Source organism: Salmo salar, chromosome ssa09, assembly GCF_905237065.1.
Source record: "Salmo salar chromosome ssa09, Ssal_v3.1, whole genome shotgun sequence".
Taxonomy (NCBI): Eukaryota; Metazoa; Chordata; class Actinopteri; order Salmoniformes; family Salmonidae; genus Salmo; species Salmo salar.
The window spans coordinates 36,047,846-36,061,645 of record NC_059450.1 but is presented as its reverse complement, the minus strand read 5'-3'; the positions used below and the strand labels follow the sequence as shown (position 1 = coordinate 36,061,645).

The 13,800-nt window shown below is 41.6% G+C and overlaps 1 protein-coding gene across 1 annotated transcript in view; it reads left to right on the top strand.

The window, feature by feature from the left end:
- The window catches only part of LOC106611270 (endoribonuclease Dicer), a 78,851-nt gene that overhangs the window by 49,427 nt on the left and 15,624 nt on the right, over window positions 1-13,800 (top strand). The window contains 3 exon segments of the mRNA XM_045724952.1: window positions 10,377-10,526; window positions 12,529-12,639; window positions 12,641-12,780. Coding sequence (XP_045580908.1) covers window positions 10,377-10,526; window positions 12,529-12,639; window positions 12,641-12,780 — 401 coding nt within the window.

The following is a 13,800-nucleotide window of genomic DNA, read 5'->3' as shown; positions in this document are numbered from 1 at the left end:
AAACAACAGTAAAACGACAGGCTATATACAGTAGCGAGGCTATGAAAGTAGCGAGGCTACATACAGACAACGGTTAGTCAAGCTGATTGAGGTAGTATGTACATGTAGATATGGTTAAAGTGACTATGCATATATGTTGAACAGAGAGTAGCAGTAGCGTAAAAGACGGGTTGGCGGGTGGTGGGTGGGACACAATGGAGATAGCCCGGTTAACCAATGTGCGGGAGCACTGGTTGGTCAGCCCAATTGAGGTAGTATGTACATGAATGTATAGTTAAAGTGACTATGCATATATGATAAACAGAGAGTAGCAGCAGCGTAAAAAGAGGGGTTTGAGGGGGGGGCACACAATGCAAATAGTCCGGGTAGCCATTTGATTACCTGTTCAGGAGTCTTATGGCTTGGGGGTAAAAACACAGAACTCTGCAATGTTGGGTTGTGTTGGAGAGGGTCTCAGTCTTAAATCATTTTCCACACACAGTCTGTGCCTGTATTTAGTTTTCATGCTAGTGAGGGCCGAGAATCCATTCTCACATAGGTACAGTGAGGGGAAAAAAGTATTTGATTTTGTACGTTTGCCCACTGACAAAGAAATGATCAGTCTATAATTTTAATGGTAGGTTTATTTTAACGGTGAGAGACAGAATAACAACAAAAAAAATCCTGAAAAACGCATGTCAAAAATGTTATAAAATGATTTGCATTTTAATGAGGGAAATAAGTATTTGACCCCCTCTCAATCAGAAAGATTTCTGGCTCCCAGGTGTCTTTTATACAGGTAACGAGCTGAGATTAGGAGCACACTCTTAAAGGGAGTACTCCTAATCTCAGTTTGTTACCTGTATAAAAGACACCTGTCCACAGAAGCAATCAATCATTCAGATTCCAAACTCTCCACCATGGCCAAGACCAAAGAGCTCTCCAAGGATGTCAGGGACAAGATTGTAGACCTACACAAGGCTGGAATGGGCTACAAAACCATCGCCAAGCAGCTTGGTGAGAAGGTGACAACAGTTGGTGCAATTCTTCGCAAATGGAAGAAACACATAAGAACTGTCAATCTCCCTCGGCCTGGGGCTCCATGCAAGATCTCACCTCGTGGAGTTGCAATGATCATGAGAACGTTGAGGAATCAGCCCAGAACTACACGGGAGGATCTTGTCAATGATCTCAAGGCAGCTGGGACCATAGTCACCAAGAAAACAATTGGTAACACACTACGCCGTGAAGGACTGAAATCCTGCAGCGCCCGCAAGGTCCCCCTGCTCAAGAAAGCACATATACATGCCCGTCTGAAGTTTGCCAATGAACATCTGAATGATTCACAGGACAACTGGGTGAAAGTGTTGTGGTCAGATGAGACCAAAATGGAGCTCTTTGGCATCAACTCAACTCGCCGTGTTTGGAGGAGGAGGAATGCTGCCTATGACCCCAAGAGCACTATGCCCACCGTCAAACATGGAGGTGGAAACATTATGCTTTGGGGGTGTTTTTCTGCTAAGGGGACAGGACAACTTCACCGCATCATTTGACGGAGCCATGTACTGTCAAATCTTGGGTGAGAACCTCCTTCCCTCAGTCAGGGCATTGAAAATGGGTCGTGGATGGGTATTCCAGCATGACAATGACCCAAAACACACGGCCAAGGCAACAAAGGAGTGGCTCAAGAAGAAGCACATTAAGGTCCTGGAGTGGCCTAGCCAGTCTCCAGACCTTAATCCCATAGATAATCTGTGGAGGGAGCTGAAGGTTCGAGTTGCCAAACGTCAGCCTCGAAACCTTAATGACTTGGAGAAGATCTGCAAAGCGGAGTGGGACAAAATCCCTCCTGAGATGTGTGCAAACCTGGTGGCCAACTACAAGAAACGTCTGACCTCTGTGATTGCCAACAAGGGGTTTTCCACCAAGTACTAAGTCATGTTTTGCAGAGGGGTCAAATACTTATTTCCCTCATTAAAATACAAATCATTTTATACCATTTTTGACATGTGTTTATCTGGATTTTTTGGGTTGTTATTCTGTCTCTCACTGTTCAAATAAGCCTACCATTAAAATTATAGACTGATCATTATTTTTGTCAGTGGGCAAACGTACAAAATCAGCAGGGGATCAAATACTTTTTTCCCTCACTGTACGTGGTTGCAAAGGGCATCAGTGTCTTAACAGCGCGATTTGCCAATGCAGGATACTCTGAGCACAGCCCAATCCAGAAATCTGCCAGTGGCTTCTGATTAAATAACATTTTCACAGAACCGCTTGTTACAATTTCGATGAGGCTCTCTTGTTCAGATATTGGTAAGTGGACTGGAGGCAGGGCATGAAAGGGATAACGAATCCAGTTGTCATCCATTTCGGGAAAGTATCTGCGTAATTGCGCACCCAACTCCCTCAGGTCCTTCGCTATATCACATTTGACATTGTCTGTAAGCTTGAGTTCATTTGCACACAAAAAAATCATACAATGATGGAAACACCTGTGTGTTGTCCTTGTTAATGCAGACAGAGAAGAGCTCCAGCTTCTTAATCATAGCACATTGAATATAGTTGCGGAAAGTCCCTGTAATCCACGATTCAGATCATTCAGGTGAAAAAAAAACATCACCCAGATGGGCCAGTTGTGTGAGAAACTCGTCGTCAGACAAGTAAAAATTATGGTCAGTAAAAACTTTAAGCTCGTCCCTCAATTAAAAAAAAAAAAAAACGTGTCAATACTTTGCCCCTTGATAACCAGCGCTCTTCTGTATGTTGTAAAATTGTTACATGGTAGCTGCCCATATCATTGCATAGTGCAGAAAATACATGAGAGTTCAGGGGCCTTGCCTTACCAAAGTTAAAAATGTTCACTGTAGTGTCCAAAATGTTTTTCAAGCTGTCCGGCATTATTTTGGCAGCAAGAGCCTCTCGGTGGATGCTGCAGTGTACTCAAGTGGCGTCGGGAGGAACTGCTTGCACGCCTTACCACTCCACTATGTAATATACTAGGAGCTGTGCCAGGCCCGCCATGTATGTTGACTCATCCAGCTGTAACGCATAGAATTCACTGGCTTGTATGCGAAGCAGTAATTGTTTCAAAACTAGAGGTCGACCGATTATGCTTTTTCACCGCCGATACCGATTATTAGATGACCAAAAAGGCCGATGCCGATTAATCGGACGTTTTTTTATTTTTTTTATTATTTATTTGTAATAATGACAATTACAACAATACTGAACGAACACTTATTTTAACTTAATATAATACATAAATACTATCAATTTAGCCTCAAATAAATAATGAAACATGTTCAATTTGATTTAAATAATGCAAAAACAAAGTGTTGGAGAAGAAAGTGCAGTATGTGCCATGTAAAAAAGCTAACGTTTAAGTTCCTTGCTCAGAACATGAAAACATATGAAAGCTGGTGGTTCCTTTTAACATGAGTCTTCAATATTCCCAGGTAAGAAGTTTTGGGTTTTAGTTACTATAGGAATTATAGGACTATTTCTCTCTATACGATTTGTATTTCATATACCTTTGACTATTGGATGTTCTTATAGGCACTTTAGTATTGCCAGCGTAACAGTATAGCTTCTGTCCCTCTCCTCTCTCCTACCTGGGCTCAAACCAGGAACACATCGATAAAGCCACCCTCGAAGCAGCGTTACCCATGCAGAGCAAAGGGAACAACTACTCCAAGTCTCAGAGCGAGTGACGTTTGAAACACTATTAGCGCGCACCCGCTAAGTAGCTATCCATTTCACATCGGTTACACCAGCCTAATCTTGGGAGTTGATAGGATTGAAGTCATAAACAGCGCAATGCTTGAAGAATTGCGAAGAGCTGCTGGCAAAACGCACGAAAGTGCTGTTTGAATGAATGCTTACGAGCCTGCTGGTGCCTACCACTGCTTAGTCAGACTGCTCTATCAAATATGAAATCATAGACTTAATTATAATATAATAAACACACAGAAATACGAGTCTTAGGTCATTAATATGGTCGAATCCAGAAACTATCATCTCGAAAACAAAACGTTTATTTTTTCAGTGAAATACGGAACCATTCCGTATTTTATCTAACGGGTGGCATCCCTAAGTCTAAATATTCCTGTTACATTGCACAACCTTCAATGTTATGTCATAATTACGTAAAATTCGGGAAAATTAGTTCGCAACGTGCCAGGCAGCCCAAACTGTTGCATATACCCTGACTCTGCGTGCAATGAACGCAAGAGAAGTGACACAATTTCACCTGGTTAATATTGCCTGCTAACCTGGATTACTTTTAGCTAAATATGCAGGTTAAAAATATATACTTCTGTGTATTGATTTTAAGAAAGGCATTGATGTTTATGGTTAGGTACAGTCGTGCAACGATTGTGCTTTTTTCGCTAATGCGCTTTTGTTAAATCATCCCCCGTATGGCGAAGTTGGCTGTCTTTGTTAGGAAGAAATAGTATTCACACAGTTCGCAACGAGCCAGGCGGACCAAACTGCTGCATATACCCTGACTCTGTTGCAGAGGTGACACATTTTCCCTAGTTAAAATAAATTAATGTTAGCAGGCAATATTAACTAAATATGCAGGTTTAAAAATATATACTTGTGTATTGCTTTTAAGAAAGACATTGATGTTTATGGTTAGGTACACGTTGGAGCAACAACAGTCATTTTTCGCAAATGCAGGTCCCACTCACGGTTCACACTATTCAACAGCCAGTGAAAAATCAGAGCGCCAAATTCAAAACCACAAAATGTCATAATTCAAAGTTCTCAAAGGGCTATTTCACACCATTTTAAAGGTACACGTCTCCTTAATGTAACCACATTGTCCGATTTCAAAAAGGCTTTATGGCGAAAGCATAAAGTTAGATTATGTTAGGACAGTTCCAACACAAGAAAAAGCACACAGCCATTTTTCCTAGCAAGGGCAGGCGTCACAAAAACCAGAAAACAAGCTAAAATTATGCACTAACCTTTGACGATCTTCATCAGATGACACTCCTAGGACATCATGTTACACAATACATGCATTTTTTGTTCGATAAAGTTCATATTTATATCCATAAACCCCATTTTACTTTGGCGTGTGATGTTCAGAAAATATTTTGCCTCCAATACTGTCGGTGAACAGCACAACATTTTACAAAAATACTCACCATAAACGTTGATAAAATATTAAACTGTTATTCAAAGAATTATAGATGAACATCTCCTTTATGCAAATGCTGTGACAGATTTCAAAAAAGCTTCACGAGAAAAGCACACTTTGCAATAATCTGAGTACTGCGCTCAGAAAAATACACTAGGCAATACAGATACCTGCCATTTTGGAGTCATCTAAAATCATAAATAGCATTAGAAATATTCACTTACCTTTGATGATCTTCATCAGAAGGCACTTCCAGGAATCCCAGGTCCACAATAAATGTTGCTTTGTTCGATAAAGTCCATAATTTTTGTCCAAATAGCTCCTTGTTGTTAGCGCGTTCAGTTAGCTACTCCAAGTGTAGGAAGCACGGCCAAAATTTCACGATGCAAAGTAAAAAAAAAAAGTTAGATTTACGTTCGTTGAAACATGTCAATCGTTGTATAGCATCAATCTTGAGGGCCTTTTTAACATAAAACTTCAATAATATTCCAACTGGACGATTCCAATGTCTTGAAAAATGTTTTGGAACACAGCTACCTCTCATGTGAATGCGCGCCAATGAACTCATGTCCTTTCCTGAGTCACCAACTTCCCGGCCTTCTTTTTCGCTCTCTGTTCACTGCAAAAGCCTGAAACTAGGTTCTAAAGACTGTTGGCATCTAGTGGAAGCCTTAGGAAGTGCAAAATGAACCCTAAGTCACTGTGTGTTAGATGGGCAATGACTTGAAAAGACTACAAGCACCAGATTTCCCACTTTGCCTGCCATATGAGTTCTGTTATACTCACAGACATCATTCAAACAGTTTTAGAATCTTCAGAGTGTTTTCTACCCAAATCTACTAATAATATGCATATTCTAGTTCCTGGGCCCGAGTAGTAGGCCGTTTTAATTTGGGTACGTTTTTGATCCGGCCGTGAAAATACTGCCCCCTACCCAAGAGAGGTTAAACATTAGCTTTTTTTACATGGCACATATTGCATTTTTTCTTTCTCTTCCAACACTTTGTTTTTGTATTTTTTAAACCAAATTGAACAGGTTTGATTATTTATTGAGGCTAAATTGATTTTATTGATGTATTATATTAACTTAAACTAAAAGTGTTCATTCAGTGTTGTTGTAATTGTCATTATTACAAATAAATAAAAACATGTTAAAAATCGGCCGATTAATCAGTATCGGCTTTTTTTTGTCTCTCCAATAATCGGTATCGGCGTTGAAAAATCATAATCGGTCGACCTCTAATGTCTTATACTCGAAAGTCGTCTTAATTCTTGCTCAAACTCCCTTGGCTTATTTTTCAAATTGGCATGTTTTAATTCATCGAGTTGTGAGATACTTTGTGCAGAAGTGAGTACTTTTGCACATATAACACACTGTGGCTGAGGAAAGGCACTACTCCCAATATAAGTGAACCCCAAATTAATGCAGTTGTCACCATATTTGCGCTTCTTCGATGGTCCAACGTCCCCGTCTGTTGTTCTGTGCTTTCCCGGGTAAGGGGGCAGTGGCTCTTCAGCTGCATCAGATTCACAACTGTCAGTGTCCATGCTAGCTGTGCTAACAACAAATGTAGAATTACTGATGCTAGCATTGGATGTGCTCGTGGAAGCAGAACAACTTGTCGTCGACAGGTGCAGGTGTAGTACTGCTGGTAATAGCTGGTATATGTCTATGGACCCGGGCCTTTTTTTTAACCATTTATAAATTTTCGAGCAAACGGAATGAGCAGCAGCTACGTTTGGCTACGTACGGACCGTATGTGGAATTCCCGCAAGACAGTAACGGTTAATGTGATTAGATGTTAATTATTTGTCTAGGCTACCTGTATTTGACATTGTGTTATTTCGCTGAATACTCAATGGTTTCATTTTATTTTTGGCAGTGAAACGAGGCTACTCAGGTGAGTAAAAAACCTCACCCAAATGTATAGCCCCGTTGGAAAATATAAATGTACCGTTTGAAAAAAAAAAAAAATTAATCACATTTTTATTTGCCGTACCCGTTTTTGGGAATACCTGCCTTAGTGGTATACATCAACTGGTAGCCCTATACATTACTGGTATACATCAACTGGTAGCCCTATACATTACTGGTATACATCAGCTGGTAGCCCTATACATTACTGGTATACATCAACTGGTACCATTACTGGTATACATCAACTGGTAGCCCTATACATTACTGGTATACATCAGCTGGTAGCCCTATACATTACTGGTATACATCAACTGGTAGCCCTATACATTACTGGTATACATCAACTGGTAGCCCTATACATTACTGGTATACATCAGCTGGTAGCCCTATACATTACTGGTATACATCAACTGGTAGGCCTATACATTACTGGTATACATGAACTGGTAGCCCTATACATTACTGGTATACATCAACTGGTAGACCTATACATTACTGTAGACCTATACATTACTTGTAGACCTATACATTACTTGTAGACCTATACATTACTTGTAGACCTATACATTACTTGAAGACCTATATATTACTGGTATACATCAACTGGTAGACCTATATATTACTGGTAGGCCAAGACATTACTGGTAGACCTATACATTACTGGTATACATCAACTGGTAGACCTATACATTACTGGTATACATCAACTGGCAGGCCTATACATTACTGGTATACATCAACTGGTAGGCCAATACATTACTGGTAGACCTATACATTACTGGTATACATCAACTGGTAGGCCAATACATTACTGGTAGACCTATACATTACTGGTATACATCAACTGGCAGGCCTATACATTACTGGTATACATCAACTGGTAGGCCAATACATTACTGGTATACATCAACTGGTAGACCTATACATTACTGGTAGACCTATACATTACTGATAGGCCTATACATTACTGGTATACATCAACTGATAGACATATTCGTTACTGGTATACATCAACAGGTAGACCTATAGATTACTGGTAGGCCTATACATTACTGGTATACATCAACTGGTAGACCTGTACATTACTGGTATACATCAACTGGTAGGCTTTCAACTTACTGGTAGGCCTATACATTACTGGTCGGCCTATACATTACTGGTAGGCCTATACATTACTGTTATACATCAACTGGTAGACCTATACATTACTGGTAGACATCAACTGGTAGACCTATACATTACTGGTAGGCCTATACATTACTGGTATACATCAACTGGTAGACCTATACATTACTGGTATACATCAACTGGTAGGACTATACATTACTGGTAGGCCTATACATTACTGGTATACATCAACTGGTAGACCAATACATTACTGGTAGGCCTATACATTACTGGTATACATCAACTGATAGACCTATACATTACTGGTATACATCAACTGATAGACCTATACTTACTGGTATACATCAACTGGTAGGCAGCATTTCCTCAATATGATACTGAAGGAGGCGGCTACCTGTATTTGATGTTGTGTTGTTATTTCGCTGAATACTCAATGGTTTAATTTTATTTTTGGCAGTGAAACGAGGCTACTCAGGTGAGAAAAGAACCTCACCCAAATGTATAGCTCCGTTGTTTAATATAAATGTACCGTTTGAAAAAAAATATTAATCACCTTTTTTTTTTTGGCGTACCCGTTTTTGGGAATACCTGTACATTACTGGTATACATCAACTGGTAGCCCTGTACATTACTGGTATACATCAACTGGTAGCCCTGTACATTACTGGTATACATCAACTGGTAGCCCTGTACATTACTGGTATACATCAACTGGTAGCCCTGTACATTACTGGTATACATCAACTGGTAGGCCTATGCATTACTGGTATACATCAACTGGTAGGCCTATGCATTACTGGTATACATCAACTGGTAGGCCTATGCATTACTGGTATACATCAACTGGTAGGCCTATGCATTACTGGTATACATCAACTGGTAGGCCTATGCATTACTGGTAGGCCTATACATTACTGGTAGACCTATGCATTACTGGTATACATCAACTGGTAGACCTATACATTACTTGTTGACCTATACATTACTGGTATACATCAACTGGTAGGCAGCATTTCCTCGATATGATACTGAAGGAGATATATGCATGTGGGTCAATAAATGCATGTGGGTATGCTAGATAAACAGTACATTAATTACTCATCTAATCTCTTGTTATGGCAGCTTGCTCTCTCTTAGTGAACATGTACACATTCTTATAGATTCTCCAAATGACAGCTGAAGGTGCCTCTAGCTGAAGGTGCCTCTAGCTGAAGGTGCCTCTAGCTGAAGGTGCCTCTAGCTGAAGGTGCCTCTAGCTGAAGATGAGTTGTTTTCATGAATCAAATGCAGCATGAGTTAGGCTATGTATAACACCAACAACAGGGTAGGAAACTGTGCAGGGTGAAATGTGTATAGTTGGAGACTGGCCGGTTAGCCAGAGACTGGAGTCAGTGAGGTGTGTGTCTGAAGTCAACCATTGTTGGGTTTTCTAAGTTTGTCAAGTCTGCATTTGCTGTGTGTGTGCGTGCGTGCAACAGAGAGTGAGTGGTGTGTGCATAAGAGTGAGTGGTGTGTGCATAAGAGTGAGTGGTGTGTGCATAAGAGTGAGTGGTGTGTGCATAAGAGTGAGTGGTGTGTGTGCAACAGAGTGTGAGTGGTGTGTGTGCAACAGAGTGTGAGTGGTGTGTGTGCAACAGAGTGTGAGTGGTGTGTGTGTGCAACAGAGTGTGAGTGGTGTGTGTGTGCAATAGTGTGAGTGGTGTGTGTGTGCAACAGAGTGTGAGTGGTGTGTGCCATTTTCACCATCATGGTCTGACTATTATTACAATGTTACATGTCAGACAATTAGCATTTAATGAATATGCATCAGAGAACTTCCCTTTTGGTAAACTTTCTGGGTTATTAATGATTTCTAAATGTACTGTTCAGGACGAAGCTTGTCAGATATTGAATTACATTAGGTCTGTGAGTCATTGAGTTGGATAGGGCTGCCTCACATCCAAAGCTGATCTAATGCTGTGTTGAGAGTAAAACTTTGAGACTATAATCTGTATTAATCCCATTGTGGGATTTGACCACGGCTCCAGGAGTCAACTACAGGCCTGGAGGCACTACTGGATTAGAGAGACATTGGATAATAAGACATTAAAACAATTCACATAGTAATCCATCCACTTTTTCTCCTTTCCCTCTTTCTCTCCTCTTAACATCTCCCTTGGCTTTCTTTCTCTTGTCATCCTCTCGCTTGCTCTCTCTCAGGCCAAAGAGGAGCTCCTGGCCAATGGTAGTGCTGGAGAGGAGTTGTGTGTGGAGGAACTAGGGGAGGAGGTTCTGGAGGAGGATGAAGATCTGATGTGGAAGGAGCCTAAAGACGAGGTCAACGTGGAGGACGACCTGGAGTACTACCAGGTAGGGAGGAGTTCAAGACCATCACAAATTGCACCCTATTCCCTATATCGTGCACTACTTTTGACCTGGGCTCGTAGAGCGCTGGTCAAAAGTAGTGCACTACATAGGGAATAGGGTGCCGTTTGGGATTGGTTGATGTTTGTTAGGGGTGATTAATCGAAGTTGACTCTTGTGGTGTTAATATTGATATTAATTGATGTTCTGCTTTGAGGGAGCTAGCACATAAGCATTTCGCTGCACGTTTTTATACCTGCTGTAAACTGTGTATGTGACTAAATATGATTTGATTTGAGTTTTTTTTCAACAAATACTGTACAGTATTCAGACACCTTGACTTTTTCCACATTCTGTTAGGTTACAGCCTTATTCTAAAATGTATAAAATAGTTTTTTTCACTATCAATTTACACACAATACTCCATAATGACAATTTGTTTTTGCTAATATCAGATTTACGTAAGTATTCAGACCCATTACGCAGTACTTTGTTGGAGTACCTTTGGCAGCGATTACAGCCTCGAGTCTTCTTGGGTATGACGCTTCAATGTTGGCACACCTGTATTTGAGGAGATTTCCCATTCTTCTCTGCAGATCCTCTCAAGCTCTGTCAGGTTGGATGAGAAGCGTTGCTGCACAGCTATTTTCAGGTCTCCAAACATGTTAGATCGAGTTCAAGTCCGGGCTCTGGCTGGGCCACTCAAGGACATTCAGAGACTTGTCCCGAAGCCACTCCTGCGTTGTCTTAGCTGTGTGCTTTGTGTCGTTGTCCTGTTGGAAGGTGAACCTTTGCCACAGTCTGAGGTCCTGAGCGCTCTAGAGCAGGTTTTCATCAAGGATCTCTCTGTACTTTGCTCCGTTCATCTTTGCCTCGATCCTGACTAGTCTCCCAGTTCCTGTCGCTGAAATACATTCCCACAGCATGATGCTGCCACCACCATGCTTCACCGTAGGGATGTTTCCAGGTTTCCTCCAGACGTGTCTCTTGGCATTCAGGCCAAAGAGTTCAATCTTGGTTTCATCAGACCAGAGAATCTTGTTTCTCAGAGACTTTGGGTGCCTTTTACTCCAAGTGGGCTGTCATGTGCCTTTTACTGAGGTGTGGCTTCCGCCTGGCCACTCTACCATAAAGGCCTAATTGGTGGAGTGCTGCAGAGATGGTTGTCCTTCTGGAAGGTTCTCCTATCTCCACAGAGGAACTCTAGAGCTCTGTCAGAGTGACTATCGGGTTCTTGGTCACCTCCCTGACCAAGGCCCTACTCCCCCGATTGCTCAGTTTGGCCGGGCGGCCAGCTCTAGGAAGAGGACCTTCAATGCTGCAGAAATGTTTTGGTACCCTTCCCCAGATCTGTGCCTCGACACAATCCTGTCTCGGAGCTCTACGGACAATTCCTTCAACCTCATGGCTTGGTTTTTGCTCTGACATGCACTGTCAACTGTGGGACCTTATATAGACAGGTGTGTGCCTTTCCAAATCATGTCCAATCAATTAAATTTACCGCAGGTGGACTCCAATCAAGTTGTAGCAACATCTCAAGGATAATCAATGTAAACAGGATACACCTGAGCTCAATTTCGTGTCTCATAGTGAAAGGTATGAATACTTATGTAAATAAGGTATCCTTGTTTTTTGTTTTTAATAAATTTGCAAAAATGTCTCAACCTGTTTTTGCTTTGTCATTATGGGGTATTGTGTGTAGATTGCTGAGGAAATTGTTTTATTTCATCCATTTTAGAATAAGGCTGTAACGTAACAAAATGTGGAAAAAGTCAAGGGGTCTGAATACTTTCCGAAGGCACTCTATATAGTAAGAGGTATGAATGCCTGCATACCAGACACATGCTTACTTATCAATTACAGTGGGAAAGGCTATATCAAAACACAATGTAGTTTATTTAAACACATTTTTATTTTCAGCTATGGAAAATGTCATTTAAATGTGTTAATTTCTAATCGATAAGGATGTCCTCGATTGACTAATTGATTAACTCATTCCTACTACCAGGAGCACATCAAGTTCATCGACAACATGCTCATTGGCTCAGGTGCCTTCGGCAAGAAGATTTCCCTTGGTACCTTCCCCCCCTGCCCCCGCCACCCCTGGCCCAAGTCCCAGCCCCTCCGCCCGCTCCTCCTCCCCTGCAGCCGAGCCCAGCTACGGGGAGTGGAAACCCCCCAAGAAACCTGGCCCGGTCCCCACCCCCCACTACCCCTCAGAGCCTAGCGGTGGTGGCTCAGCAGATGAGTTTGACTACAGGTGAGTTTCCCCCAATCCCATGTGAAGTTGTACCTGAACACCTAGGAGGCAAAGCACTATATTTGAGCAATAAGGCCCCGACAGGGTGTGGTATTTTTTATTATTTTATTTAACCTTTATTTAACTAGGCAAGTCAGTTAAGAACAAATTCTTATTTACAATGACAGCCTACCCCAGCCTACCCCAAACCAGCCCTCTTAGCCAATGGCTAAATGGCAAAATGGCGCCGGAGAAGAAGGCTGACGTTCTACGTGTCCCCAACTGATAGTTTTTTTTGTTTGTTTATTTGTGTTTCACTTTTTTAATTTTTTTTACTTATTTTGTACATAATGTTGCCACTACCGTCTCTTATGTCTGAAAATAACTTCTGGACTTCAGGACTGTGATTACTCACCACAGACTGGCAGACTCCTTTTTTTCCTTTAACGAGTTTGACGGGCCCCACGCAAATGATATACTGCTTTCTCGGGAACAGGCCCAGATCCCCTTGATTTGCATGAAGAGGAGAAAAAGGGGCCAGAGGGCAGGCTGCCTTCTGAGAATTTGTAGGCGATCGAATTCTGCTAGAAAACGTGCTATCTTTGGAGAATAAAATCGATAACCTACGTGGAAGAATAAACTACCAACGGGACTTTCAAAACTGTAATGTCTTATGCTTCACGGAGTTGTGCCTGAATGACAACACTATCAACATACAGCTGGCTGGTTATATGCTGTACCGGCGTCTGGTAAGACAAGGGGCGGCGGACTATGTATTTTTGTAAATAACAGCTGGTGCACGATATCTGAGGAAGTCTCGAGCTATTGCTCGCCTGAGGTAGAGTATCTCATGATAAGCTGTAGACCACACTATCTACCTAGACAGTTTTCATCTGTATTTTTCGTAGCTGTTTACATACCACCACAGACTGATGCTGGCACTAAGACAGCACTGATTGAGCTTTATTCCCCCATAAGCAAACAAGAAAACGCTCACCCAGAGGTGGTGCTCCTAGTAGCCGGGGACTTTAATGCAGGGAA